General features: G+C 51.5%; 6 protein-coding genes across 6 annotated transcripts; 4 read left to right on the plus strand and 2 right to left on the minus strand.

Annotated features, from left to right (window-relative positions):
* Positions 1–1,269: 1,269 nt before the first annotated feature.
* Positions 1,270–3,586, plus strand: STEHIDRAFT_152505 (SET domain-containing protein; the record flags this gene model as incomplete). The annotated part of the gene is made up of 9 exons (XM_007299649.1): positions 1,270–1,318; positions 1,383–1,442; positions 1,507–1,549; positions 1,608–1,742; positions 1,801–1,886; positions 1,988–2,092; positions 2,163–2,727; positions 2,819–2,965; positions 3,061–3,586. The coding sequence occupies 9 exons, from the start codon at positions 1,270–1,272 to the stop codon at positions 3,584–3,586; spliced, it is 1,716 nt and encodes a 571-aa protein (XP_007299711.1).
* A 438-nt stretch (positions 3,587–4,024) lies between these two features.
* On the plus strand, positions 4,025–5,331 carry STEHIDRAFT_144349 (uncharacterized protein; the record flags this gene model as incomplete). Its single annotated transcript, XM_007299650.1, has 2 exons — positions 4,025–4,072; positions 4,148–5,331. The coding sequence occupies exon 2, from the start codon at positions 4,159–4,161 to the stop codon at positions 5,329–5,331; it is 1,173 nt and encodes a 390-aa protein (XP_007299712.1). The 5' UTR covers positions 4,025–4,072; positions 4,148–4,158.
* An 809-nt stretch (positions 5,332–6,140) lies between these two features.
* STEHIDRAFT_165306 (uncharacterized protein) lies at positions 6,141–8,023 on the plus strand. Its single transcript, XM_007299652.1, has 2 exons — positions 6,141–6,170; positions 6,276–8,023. The coding sequence occupies exon 2, from the start codon at positions 6,381–6,383 to the stop codon at positions 7,917–7,919; it is 1,539 nt and encodes a 512-aa protein (XP_007299714.1). The 5' UTR covers positions 6,141–6,170; positions 6,276–6,380; the 3' UTR covers positions 7,920–8,023.
* A 234-nt stretch (positions 8,024–8,257) lies between these two features.
* Positions 8,258–8,825, minus strand: STEHIDRAFT_48697 (40S ribosomal protein S20; the record flags this gene model as incomplete). Its single annotated transcript, XM_007299224.1, has 4 exons — positions 8,258–8,311; positions 8,379–8,477; positions 8,549–8,649; positions 8,705–8,825. 4 exons carry the CDS (start codon positions 8,823–8,825, stop codon positions 8,258–8,260), a joined length of 375 nt encoding a protein of 124 aa, XP_007299286.1.
* Positions 8,826–9,061: 236 nt separating this feature from the next.
* STEHIDRAFT_90674 (DUF572-domain-containing protein) lies at positions 9,062–10,525 on the plus strand. Its single transcript, XM_007299538.1, has 6 exons — positions 9,062–9,081; positions 9,136–9,201; positions 9,261–9,345; positions 9,413–9,560; positions 9,620–9,704; positions 9,768–10,525. Exons 1-6 carry the CDS (start codon positions 9,075–9,077, stop codon positions 10,406–10,408), a joined length of 1,032 nt encoding a protein of 343 aa, XP_007299600.1. The 5' UTR covers positions 9,062–9,074; the 3' UTR covers positions 10,409–10,525.
* A 519-nt stretch (positions 10,526–11,044) lies between these two features.
* STEHIDRAFT_152510 (uncharacterized protein) lies at positions 11,045–12,969 on the minus strand (the record flags this gene model as incomplete). The annotated part of the gene is made up of 3 exons (XM_007299653.1): positions 11,045–12,340; positions 12,399–12,565; positions 12,636–12,969. 3 exons carry the CDS (start codon positions 12,967–12,969, stop codon positions 11,045–11,047), a joined length of 1,797 nt encoding a protein of 598 aa, XP_007299715.1.
* Between the last annotated feature and the right edge of the window lie 67 nt (positions 12,970–13,036).

Consider the following 13,036-nt stretch of genomic DNA (forward strand, 5'->3'; position numbering starts at 1 on the left):
TCATTTGTCGATCCCCCCAAACAGCCCGCTTTTCATTCTCGAGCCGCTGATCTCGTTCAAGGGACTTTTAGCTGTAATGATCAGCCTAGGCCCCGATATCACCGTTCCTGTCAGAATATTCTGGCCGTGAGGCCTTTTGCATGACCATTTGCTGCGTATTTCAGCACGGGTAGGCATGATACCGTCTTTGATGTTGGACGATAGCGCTGGATGCCACTACTAGTCAGATGCAAGAGCTTGCGAATGGCATACTCTCTAGTAACGGAGACTACACTTGTTCGAAACAACGGTGCTTCAAAAATTGATTCAAAGACAGCAGAACCTTGAGTATACAAGAACATCATCTCACGATCAGAGTCATCCCTCATACAATACCCGGTCCCCAGGGCTTGAGCCTGTCCGACTAATACTTCAGCCCGGCTTACTATGTCTTGCTATGGTTTTCATGATCGCCTCTCTGCCCACTCGGTCGCCATGCCCTCATCAGGTTCCGGGAGGGGTAAAATTGCCCTGACAATACCCAAGCGACCTCATCCCGATCGCGAACTATGTTCTGAGACCGCAATATTTGTGACTTTCATCTGGTACGTTTCTCCATGCCATCCTCGAGCTCCTTACTTTTAGTGACACTGTGTGGCATGCTAGGGCAAGCGCTCGTCCTCGACGTTTGACCTCACGTTCTGCATCGGAACATGTCAGAGGTCTCATCATAGCCCCCTATAGATGGGGCCACAGGGGCCATAAAGTTATTTGTACGGCGGAGGGTTTTTCTTCTGTGTTTTTTCTTCTTCTTTTCTTTTTTTTTTTTGCATCCGGTTTCTTGTCCGTCAGCGAGGAGGCCGATCGACTTGCACGGCGCCACTCTTTAGGCTCGCTTTTTACTAATTTGCCTCCGGATTAGGATGCACTACTTCCGATGATGTTCTTACGAAAGTTCTCAGATCATGGGATCGTGCGTAGTCGCAGTAAAGGATACACGGTCGAAACGAGCTACGGGCAAGATAATTGATTTTCTGTGTACACTCGGAAGGTTCAAGTCATGATCTGCGTACCCCCTTGAGTCTCCGTTCACAGCATGAGGAAGCTTGCAAGTCTACCGTGGCTTCTATCATAGCTCATCGTCTCATCCGAGTCATACCTTTCTCCATTGGAACCGAATTCAATTCAAGTTGACACGCCACTGGCACTGAATATATATACAACTAGGGGGTCGAAGTCACCCTGAGCCACTCCCCGTCTTCTCTGTATCATCCCATAACGCCATAGAATATGAAGCGCGGATTTCTCAACAATAAGAAGGGCAAACAAACTATCGACGGTATGCTATTCGTGCTCTTCGCCACGTCTATCTACTCTCGTTGACCTTTGTTCCCCTATGACAGCCTCTCCTAAGGTCAATGCCGGAACCAAATCCAACAAAAGGGGCGAACAAGCTATCGACAGTATGTCATTCGTCCTCTTCGCCACCCCTATCTACTCTCGCTTAACTTTATTCCGCCATTACAGCCTCTCCTCAGGTCGATACCGAACCCAAACCCAACACGAAGAAGTTGGTCATCGATGGCATGTTACCTTCATACTCCTATATCTTTCCTATAGCTCATTAGCTTGACGCTTCCGCACGTCTCTCCAGAGCTTCTGAAGCAAACCGAATGGAACGATGAACCTGCTGGTTCCCTCGCTGACCTTTCTTCCGCTATTACAGCCTCTCTGGAGGTCAATACCGATCCCAACACGAAGAAGTTGGTCATCGATGGCACGTTACCTTCATATTCCTATATCTTTCCGATAGCTCATCAGCTTGACACTCTCGCATGTCTCTCCAGAGCTTCTGAAGCAAATCGAACTGAACGACAAACCTACTGGTCCCAAAGAGGAATTCAATCGTGCGTGAACAGTCCTCATTGATGTATGTTCCTCTCGTACCGTTCTGATATGAGAAACATACGTCTGGACATTCTATGTTCGATGTTCAAACATTCAACAGCCGTGGATGCACGCAAAGTCACCGACTGGAAGATGCGGACTGCTGAAGGCAATGGATCTAACTCGTTCTTCAGGATGCCGTACGGTACTCAGCACAGCCTAGCAGGTGGGTCTTCGTCGTCCCTGTCTGCTATTGATTTGATACTCTATACTGATGCTGCCGGGGGGGTACACAGGCGAGCTTCCCGAGGGCTACAGGCTTCCATATGTACATGACGTGCGGTCCTTCATGGAAGGCGACCATGCGCTCATTGGAAACAAAAGAAGCGATGCGTCTTCAAAGATCATGTTCTTCACCACCCAACCTCAACCTCCCAGCCCCGGGAACGGAAACGAAAACACTCTCGACGACAGATCGGATGCCAACGACCGGTCAGAATGCTACCTCTCCGACACGGACAAGCGTGCCCTCCTCGCTATCAAGGGATACCCGCAGCCCCTTCGCCCAAATCCTTCCTCTAAATCTCTAGCGTATCGCATCAGCCCCGCTGGCGATCATGGCATGGGTATGTTTGCGCGCCGTACGATCCGGCATGGAGAATACATCTGTACCGAGAGGCCGCTTCTCGTCATGCCTAGTGCGAATGGTATCATGGGTAACGTTTCGCCGGAATTGGATGCAAACATGGCGTACGAGGAAATGCAACGGATCTTTCTGGCGGAGCTGGAGCAGGCGTTGGAGACTCTTTTGAAGCGCATGACGCCGCAGCAGCAGACGGAATATTTATCTTTGGCTAACTAGTCAGTCATATACCGTCGTTAGGTTCTTTCCACTTTGCATTGTGCACCAGGTGCACAGACGTTTGATCTAATATTGGATGCATTTTTCCAGTCATGTCAATGATAGTAGCGGGCCCCTTACCGGCAGGCTGAGAACGAATGGTTTGGGACTCGGCTCTGAGTTCCAGCACGGTTACAGCAAGTCAAAGACGGTCCCCTTCACTGGTGTCCCATTCAACATAAGCCGCGTGAACCACAGGTCGGTAGAAATCTCCCATAACTTCGTTCCCCTTCAGTGCTCCCTTCGCAGGAACTGACGAAGCGTTCCGCATCTGTGCCATGCCTTCATCACAGCTGTCACCCGAACGCCACCTGGAGCTTCGATCTCCCGTCCTTCTCATTCCACCTCCGAGCCGTCCGCCAAATCGAAGAAGACGAAGAAATCTGCATCTCATACATCTACACCACATCCGCCACCGCCGAACGTCAAGACCATCTGGCCCCCTACGGATTCCAATGCACCTGTCTCTCCTGCCTGGACCCCGAATCTGACAATCGCCGTGCAAAAATCCACCCTCCCCGCTTCGAGGTATACGACCCTTCCATCTCACGGCGGCCGCCTATAAACCAAGATCCCACGAAACATATGGATCTGCTGAGACCGCATCTCGAGAGCAATATCAAGGAGAGTTTGGAGCAGCTTGCGTTGATCGAGAAGGAGGGGATGTGGGAGCGTAAGGAGCATAGGCAGTATACTCGCCTTGTGGCGTATATGTATGAGCTGTTGGGGGACACGGTGTTGTCCGAGTATTATAACTCGAAGATGCCGGACGAGAAGGAGGGGTTCGACGGTGAGGATTTCGAGGTGCGGTTTAGATGAACTTGAAGTCCATTTTGCGTGTGGCTCGGGCGTGTGGTTCTTGTGTTTTTCTTGCCGATTTGTGAAACATGTGTACAATATATGATTGATGTTTTCTTATGTCCAAAAGTCATGGCCGAGTGCGTCCCGTATCGACAACTGCGTATATAGAAGAAACCGAGTGCTCTCAATTCGCCACAACGCCGCCAACCCGGACTTCGGAGGCCAGCATGGAGAAGCAGTCGGACCGGTGCGGAGGCTCGAGCTCCTTGTGCGTTCAGCCACGGCAAGTTCCACAGTTTGTCCACAACCCAACCCCGTCCACCACAACACCTCCTGGTACTTTTCTTAGGCTGCCGCTGCTTTTCATTGCTTGTCATCAGGTGAGTGTTTACTCCTAAAATCGCTCTCATACTTTGGATTAATAAAGAACGTTTGGACACTGGGTAGAAGACACTGAACAGGCGCCTGAGCCTAGTACGCCAACGGGTGATCCAGGCTATAGAAGTGAGTGCATGAATTTATTCAATCGTCGCAGTCAAGTTCAGCTGGCACACGAGATCATTGACATCTGGCTCATAGTAAATATTGCAATGCTCTTGCGATTCCCAACAGAGCTACAAGTGTTCATCTGCGAACGCGCCACCCGTGGCACGCTCGTCGCGTTATTGCGCACTTGCAGCCACCTCTGCCTTCTCATCAAGCCAATCCTGTATCGAAATGTCGTTTTAGATGACTGGAGGGCACGACGGGTACACGGAAAAGGTCCAAATATTCTGTTCACCGAGACCAGCATTTATCTCTTTCAGATCACTGTGCTGCGAACAAGGTCGTTCTGTTGGGAGTTCATCACATCCCTCGAGATTGACGAACAAGAGCAAATTATTGGATGGCACAACCTTCGACTTATACTTCCACGGCTTTTTAATTTGCTGTACCTCAGGATTAACTCTCTTATGTGGGCCGATGACGATCAACATGGTTACTTTCTTTTGACCTATAATATCACCCCTCGCCTCCGCGAATTCTCTTCCGCCACCGCAGTTATTACCGTCTCATTCATCGACTTCCTTGAGGAACACCCTAATCTTACGGTCTGGCGCCACGGATTCTCCGACTCCAGTCCACCTACAAAACTCGCAGCACCATCTATTCCCGAAGACATCCTCTCTCGTTTCACTCAGTACGAGGTCATGATCGACGATCCTATGCGCTTCACCGTGAACCTTCGAGGAATGATCAACCTCACTCATCTCTCGATCCGATTCTACAAGACGCAGAAAACTGCAACCATCCAAGAGCTTGCGGAAGCGATCGACGTTTGTGGCAGAAATATCACGTTCTTCGCCTTCGACGGTCACATCCCTTCCCTCTGGCTTCAAGAGCAGGGCCAAGAACGATCTAGCTCGTTCAAATGGGTCCTAGTCAACTTTGTCGCACGAATGCCCGTACTACGTCACCTTCAAGTCAAGGACTGGCTCGAGCATCCGCGACTGACGTCCCATATAACTGCGCTCATCCCGGCCACTCTGCACACTCTCAGGGTCCGCAACAGTTTCAATCGCCAAGTCGCTCTGCAGCACGGGTCTTTGGAACGCGCCTTCCAGGCTATAAACATTCTCTATCCCTTCATGCCCTCTATGACCACATTTATATACCATCGACACACTCTCTTCCGCACGGATGATAGGGCTTGGAAGCTCAATACTTCTGCGGAAGATACTTGGACCCCGGATTGGGGCTTGGAGAGCTCGTATTTCTCTTAGTCGGGTGTATGGCTACAGAGTGAGTTTGTTATTTGAGTCAAGTGTTTGACTACTCGAACATATACGTGTTTGGACTGACACTTTCTCTCAATCTCTCAGTCTTGACGGCGTACCCTTCACCGGATACTCCACGTTGTAACTTTCATCTTGAACTTGAATGATTACAATCTCCTCTACTTTTGCTACGATCCTTCCGCCTTGTATCATTGCGGTATCATAGTAGCGTGAACAAACCTGGCAGTCTCAGCGCTGATGATTGTCTGTCCAACGCCATGACGATATTCGGCGGCCGCTCCAGTCCCTTAGGTGGTATGCGACCATCGAACTGACTACAGTCATGCCAAGGTAGTGTGGTAATCGAGGCGTTAGATGTGTCACCGGATGTTTGTTAGATGGAATGACCGCTAGTAGGCGCAATCACTGTGCCAGAGGAAGACGGCGGAGCAGGCAAGATGAAAAGGATATCTACTCCAGAGATATGATTTATTCAAATATGCTGACCGCGCCGATTTATACAGCATCGACGGTCAAGTATGAGGTTACCCAGAATCTAGGATGACAGCGACTACGGTCCAAACGGCTTGCAGAACGAACTTCTGGGGATGCCTCTTCGGCAGATTGCCGGGACGTCTGAAACAAACACGTGCAAATAGACTTTCGCTCTACACACATCACTCGGCTTCAACGCTGCACTGCAAGAATCTTGCTACGAGCTTCTGTTTGTAAGTATGTCTTTTCATCATAGTCGACCTAAGGGTCTTTGCGCTGACTACTGGCACTCTCAAGGCTCCACCACCGGCAAAAAGTGAGCCACTGGCCCTAACGAAACCCTTCACAAAGTGTGTTTACTTTCTGGGGTTGACATATACTCTTTACCTTTCCGTCACAAACCGAGTACAATGTCAATAGCTAGCAAGTTCTAATGATCTTCACATCGTTTTCAGTTTCCGAAGGCCTTCCTGCACACTGTGAAGGGTTCTTCCGCGTCGCGATCCGAAACACCTGACGCAGGGGACAGACAGACTCCCGAACGCACACATATATCGGCCATGCCTACCCAAAAGGGCTCGCCTATTGCGGCACTACCTACAGAGACTCTCTCGAACATCTTCGTTCTTAGCATAAGCCAAACCCTCGCTCATGATGAGCCTATATATCCTCTTCTATTGGACAAGACGAACTCCCCGGACGTTCTCGCACAAGTCTCCCGTCGATGGCGTGAAGTGGCTCTTTCGATGCCAGAGCTATGGTCGCGAATCACTTTGAGCCCCCATCCCCGTGCTATCTCCATGTTTCTTCAACACAAGCAGCAAGACAAAGACACTACGAGGGGCTGTTTTGAAAGGTGGCTCGAACGGTCAAAAAACGCCTCATTATATATCGACTTGAACCCTAACCTCCATGTCCCGGACGAAATCTACGCCAGCTTCTTGATCCCGAGCCTTTTGGACGCACTCGAACGCCACGTCAATCGCTTGCGGGATCTGAGAGTCACGGAAACGCAATCACCACACAACATTCCTATCGTACGACCTGACATCACGGCTCCCCGTCTCGAGAGAGTGGTTCTACGGCCATCCCTGACAAAAGTGGGCTGGATTCCTATCCAAGTGTCACTATTCAAGAACGCACCCAAGCTATCCCACCTGTCACTCCCCGTATCCTATACGATCCGTATATATGGTCTCCCTTGGCATCAATTGACTCATCTCAATATAGATGACCAGGATTACCAGGGCCCCCAGTTCTTTCGTGATTTACCCGCCATTTTCGCCAAGTGCAGGAATCTCGTCACTCTGCGTGCGAATATCGCCTCAAGTGGCGGCAAAGTGACGTACGACGACTCAGGGTGTGGACCACGAGCTATCCTTCTTCCTAAGCTTCAGAGCCTCGCTATTCTCGGCAGAGTGGACATAGTTGAGTTCCTCGTCGCCGAGCTTTCCAGCTCGTCATCCCTCCCAAAGCTACGGACCCTGGTCATCAATTGTGAGGCCGAACATACATTTTCCCAGAGGCTCTTATTCTTCGTCCGGCTTCACTCCGACACGTTACGGCACCTTTACCTGCACGGCGCACCTAAACCGGGGCTCAGTCCTTCGGTATTCTACCAGATCTGTTCCTCCCTTCCTCGCCTCACCAAACTCTCCCTGAACGCATACATACTCAGCGTCCCTCTCGCCACCGCTCTCACACTCCGACCCTCTCCCTTCGTATCCTCCACCACTCGGACCCTCGAAGGCGGCCTGAACCCCTTTATTTCGTCGTTCACGATGGTGCTTCCCCCCAACCACCAAAACATCGACGTTCCACTCGTAGGCGGCACCCTCCTTCGCGGGCCGTATGCTGCCGCCGTAGAGGGCGTCGCCTTCATGGTGCAGTCACGATGGAGGTTACCGCAGAGTCTCACTGAGAACGGTAGTGCAGCGAGGTTGGAAGAGGTTTCTTTGGAAAAGAGTCAATGGGACTGGATGGCGAGGAGTGCACCTAATGCCTACGCAAGGATAAAGGCTTGTGTTGGAGAAGGATTGCGCCTATCGTTTGATGTAGAGGATGATGATCAGCTCCGTGAGTTTGATTGGTACCGGTGATGCTTCCTATATAGATGCCTCTCCTCGAGACAGTTACATTGTACTATGCGATTCTCGATTTTTTTTCCAAGCGGGCTTGCACAATTCTTGATGGTTCATCCCACTCCCCGTGTTTAGACTGTCGAATACTATTCCACATGACTTTACGATATTGCGAGCTCTTGCGGAAAGGAACAGTGTAGAAGCCGGATGGAGTTTCAGGTACCGCAAGAGAGGTACGAACATCACTCTTGAGGGTCGCCACAAATGACTACCACAAGCAGGAGAAGTTTCAACGCATGATATTTCGGCCATAGAGGACATATAGCGCATAGTGTGACATGTAGGTACGAAGATCCTTAAGCAGAGATGGTGACCTCGACCTCGACACCGGGCTCCAAGCTGATGCTGGTCTACACACGCACAAAATAACATGCATCAGAACACAGACGACCGTACAACTCTAAGGAGAAAACTCACGATCTGCTTGACGATCTCGCTGGAGGAGTGGAGGTCAATCAAACGCTTGTGGATCTTGAGCTCGTAACGGTCCCAGGTCTTCGAACCCTCACCGCAAGGCTGTAGTTGACGAGCAAACAATCGTAAGCACGGAAATACGTTGAGAGAATTAGACAACAATGTATACGCACAGTCTTACGGGTAGTGATCTTCAAGACCTTGGTGGGGAGACGAACGGGGCCCTTCACACGGAGCTGCTTGTCCTTGGCACGGTTAATCAAGTCGTTGGAGACTATAGTTGAAGTTTCAGCTAGAGCACTGGATGTTAAGGAAGAAATTAGACGTACACTTCTCCAAGTTGCGCACATTGCTGCTAGTGAGCGTGATGCGGATTTTGTGCAACTTCGCGGCGGGCACGGGGGCACCGGTCGCATCGTATTCTTTTTCACCCTTAGCGACGTAACTCATTTTGTGGGAGACAGAGGTGACTAGACGTTGAAATATTGAGTTGGTTATTAGCGAGCAATAATTGTGAGTACGCACCTCAAGGGGTCGGTCGTAAACTTGAGGAAGTGAGGATTGCAAAATCTGGATGACGGATCTGAGTGGGCGAAGATTAAGGTTTACGGCTGTTCCCGAGCGGAGTCGATATTCACTCTTGGGTGCCACACTCCTGTGGCGAGGCATTCACTTTATCGCCTACGTCGACCACGAGCCATGCAGGGTGAGTGCCATATCTGTAGTTCTTTCCTAACATATGGCTGATAGTATCGCAAAGGATTCAATAAATACTACCCACCTGACTACGATGGCGAGAAACACAAGAGTCTCAACTCTTACAGAGGTTCGTTACCCCTCAGCCCCTCACGAAAGCACGAACATCCAACGCCTGCCTAACTACAGGAAAGCATGCTCTCGGTGACCGAGCGCGGAAGATTGACCAGGGAATTCTCATAACACGCTTTGAGCTCCCGTTCAATATTTGGTGGTACGTACCACCTTCACTCGTGTAAACTTTTGTGGCTCCAAACTGACTCGGCGTGCTTGACTTGTAGTGGACACTGTGATGCGCACATCGGTATGGGCGTGCGGTATAATGCCGAGAAGAAGAAGATTGGGATGTACTACTCGACACCTATCTTCTCCTTCCGGTGTAAGTGTCATCTCTGTAGTGGCTGGTTCGAGATTCAGACGGACCCGAAGGTGTGCTTGGTTCATCCTCTACGTTTGGTATTCACACTGACCACGTCCTCTTCTTCTAGAATACACGATATGTGGTTACCGAAGGAGCACGACAGAAAGACGAAGACTGGGATCCGGAAGAGAATGGAGGCTACGCTGTGCATGGTACGTCTACGCCCACACTCTTGCCCGTACTTCTGCTCTGACATATCGGACATGTCAATCCAGACACAGAAGCCAAAGACGAGCCAGTCGACCCCCTCGTCGCGCTCGAGAAAACCACAGACTTCCAAACCCACCAGACTAAAGTACAACTCCCCCGACTCGAACAACTCCAATCCGTCTCAGAGCACTACAACTCCGACCCATACTCTCTCTCCCGTCGCGTCCGCAAACATTTCCGTGAGGAGAAGAAAGTAGAGAAACAGAAAGAGGAGGTCGATAATGGGATCAAGGCGCGATATGGTCTCGACTCTGACTTGGTGCTCATACGGGAGGACGAGGATGCTGTGGCGGCGGCGAAGGATGAGTGGAAGAAGGGGAGGAGTGAGCATGCGAGGGAGCAGGGTGCGAAACGACGGAAACTGGCTTTAGACGCCCCAGTCATCACATCCGCCTCGTCACTGAGCTCCGTCAAACCTTCAATACGACCACCTGCGTCTGGCTCCTCTTCTTCGAAACCTAAACCGAGACGGATAGCGTCGTCCACGATTCCCTCGACGTCGTCGTCCGCCGCTGTCTCTTCATTGCGTGCACGCATCCTCTCGAATAGCGCTCATCGTAGCGGTCCATTCTTATCATCTTCTTCCTCTTCTCGCCAGAAACCGCCAGATCGAACGACGGCGGGCATTTCGTTGAGAAAGAGTTAGAGCGAGTCATTCACCAAGAGGATGTATCATTTCCTATATAGTCCTTGTACTAATATGTAATCGCACCGTACCAATCTGTATATCCTTACGACTTGTAACGCTACGTATACCAACTCCTTGCAACCTATGTAGAGACGCTTGCGAGGTCGAGTGTTGTTGGAAAGTGGACGGAGAGCGTTTGTTCGCACGCAGAGAAATTATATCCATCCAAAGGGAACAACCTCGGTATCGATAGCAAGCCAGAACAACAGGTGTACAATACACAGAGCAAGTAGAGAGGAGTAGGAGGAAAAATAATAATCAAAAAAGGGGAACAGCGACGCGAGATCGGCGGTAGAGAAGGAGAAGCGGTGCGGGGGATGGGGGTGGCAAGCAGACAAATTTGAGGCGTGAAAAAAGGGAAGAAATGAGAAGAAAGAAAATGAGATGAGTAAGAGAATCGGCGTAGATCCATAACCAACTACAAATATACCATATAATAATTCAAAACGGAAGAGACCGGGGGAGAGAAGCGGAGCGACAAACGACAAAGGGTACGAGAGCCGGAATACATAGATGAAAAAGAAAGAGGAAAAGGGAAAGGAAAAGGAAAAGGAAAAGAGAATGCGACAGCGAAAAGGAAACTTAAGGCGTCCTCTATGAAGAAACTGCCCATGGGTGCTCCGACGTCGACATGGGGGCGTCCCACTTCCATCCACTGGCCTCATAAAATGCAGCCTCACCACCGTCGATCTCCTTCCAGATACCCAGACGCAGAGGGTCCTCCTCGCTATCGTCGAGGCCAACAGCTGCGATGTGTGGCGATCCAGCGTTCCCGATGTGATGCATGGCCGTCAAGTGGCCAGCGGCGTCCGCCTCAGAGCCTGACTCAGGACTAGGGTTCGTCGACGAAGCCTGAACGAGATCAGGCGTCGGCGCCTTGGGCACGCTGACGTCGTCGAAGGAGGAAAGATCATAGTATTCTGCAAATGAATCAGGCTCGGGTAGCTGACTAGACGGTGGCGAGAGTGGATGTGGCCCATCCAGCTCCAAGCTACCAAGTGCACTCGACGAAGAACCCTCGCCATTCGCCTCCACGTCAGTAGATGGATAAGCCTTGAGAAGTTCGTTGAGCACATCGCCCAATTCAGAGCTGCCCACGTATGCTTGCGAGCCCTCTGGGTTGGTCGTATTCGTATACTGCGTGATGTTCTCGAGGAACGCGATCAAATCCTCGTCTGACCCGCTCGCAGCGTTCTCGGCGTCCTTCTCCCTTTGCGCTTGGGTGTCACTGAGCGGACCATCCGCATCGGCCTTGACTCTCTTCGGAGACGGTGCCGAAGTGCTCGCCTCTCCTGCCGATGGGCCTTCGTCCTCCCTAGCACGTTTCGCGCTGACCTTGACATCCGCCGGTGTGGCGGGCGTAGCAGGAGTAGTCGCAGCAGCCGTGGATGTCTCTTCAGGAGATGGCGCTGCAGCTTTAGTCGCCTTGCGACGCGTCTTTTTCGGTGCAGCCTTGGTCTTCGGCGACTTGGGCGTCTGAGGCGAGGCCGCCGCCATGGAGGGCGTGACCGCCTGGGCGCTCGGCGTCGCAGCCAAGTGGGGAGGGGTAGCGCTGGAAGCGACAGGCGTAAGACCAGGCGGGAAAGTCTGAGACGGCTTTCGGGTAGGTTGGGCAGGAATGGGGCGCGGCGCAGGAGACCGTTGAGGTAGCGGCGGTTGCTGGTGCGGTGGCATAGGCGACAGGCTGTGCATTCCGTGCTGTGGAGGAGGACCACCTCCGGCGGCGTTGCGCTGCTGGGCTTCCATTACAGAGATAGCGGTCACCATCTGCATGAAGCCATTGTTGGCGTTCTGGATAGTAGAGAGCATGCTACGGAGCGTGTCAAGGTCGACGATGTAGCGATTACTGTTCTGACTGCACTGGTGCTCCTGAAACTTTGTCGACAGAGTCTAAAGAAGCGCTTGGTAAAGACACTTTTGCTTAGAAAGAAGAAGAAAAAGGACATACGATGATAACGAGCTTCTTGATCTGCTCGAGGCTCTGCGAGATGGCGAAATACATAGGCATCTTGTGCTCGAAATCCTTGACCGCAGTTGATAGACGACCAAGGGCCTCATTATACTGCGTGCGCTGGTGCTCGGGAACGTTGATGTAGGCAAAGTTAGCGCCGCCACCTGTCGGACATTGAAGGAGAGATATTAGCATAATCCTGTAGGCGTAAGTAACGGTAATTAAATCACTGACGTTGCGATATCATCCATTGCTGCTGAAGCTCCTTGATAACCTTGTCGGCGTTTTGGAGCTGATCAGGAGAGGGACGCTGTATTGGTCGACGCGGTTGCGCGGTCGGTGGCCCGCCCTGCTGTGGCGGACGACCCTGGAGATGTTGAGGATGCATCGGCGGCTGCCCACCGTTCATCATGCCGTTCGGACCCATCTGTCTACCCATGATCTGCGATTGCTGCTGTCCGTTCAGGTTGTTCATCGCCATTTGCATGTTGAGGAGATTCTGCTGCGCGGGGTTTGGCTGAGAGGAGCCTTGTCCGGCCGATGCGAGCTGCTGCATGTTCCCGTTCATGGCGTTGAACCGTTGCTGTTGTTGTTGCTGCTGCTGTTGGTGGAGCTGAAGCTGGGACAGCTGCTGC

Source organism: Stereum hirsutum (genome assembly GCF_000264905.1).
Source record: "Stereum hirsutum FP-91666 SS1 unplaced genomic scaffold STEHIscaffold_2, whole genome shotgun sequence".
NCBI classification, from domain to species: domain Eukaryota; kingdom Fungi; phylum Basidiomycota; class Agaricomycetes; order Russulales; family Stereaceae; genus Stereum; species Stereum hirsutum.

Excerpts from the sequence above, each read along its gene's own strand:
- STEHIDRAFT_165306 (XM_007299652.1), top strand. The coding sequence starts at position 6,381 with ATGCCTACCCAAAAGGGCTCGCCTATTGCGGCACTACCTACAGAGACT.
- STEHIDRAFT_90674 (XM_007299538.1), top strand. Across the intron at positions 9,202-9,260 it reads GAGTCTCAACTCTTACAGAG|GAAAGCATGCTCTCGGTGAC; the intron begins GTTCGTTACCCC and ends GCCTAACTACAG. Across the intron at positions 9,346-9,412 it reads CTCCCGTTCAATATTTGGTG|TGGACACTGTGATGCGCACA; the intron begins GTACGTACCACC and ends CTTGACTTGTAG.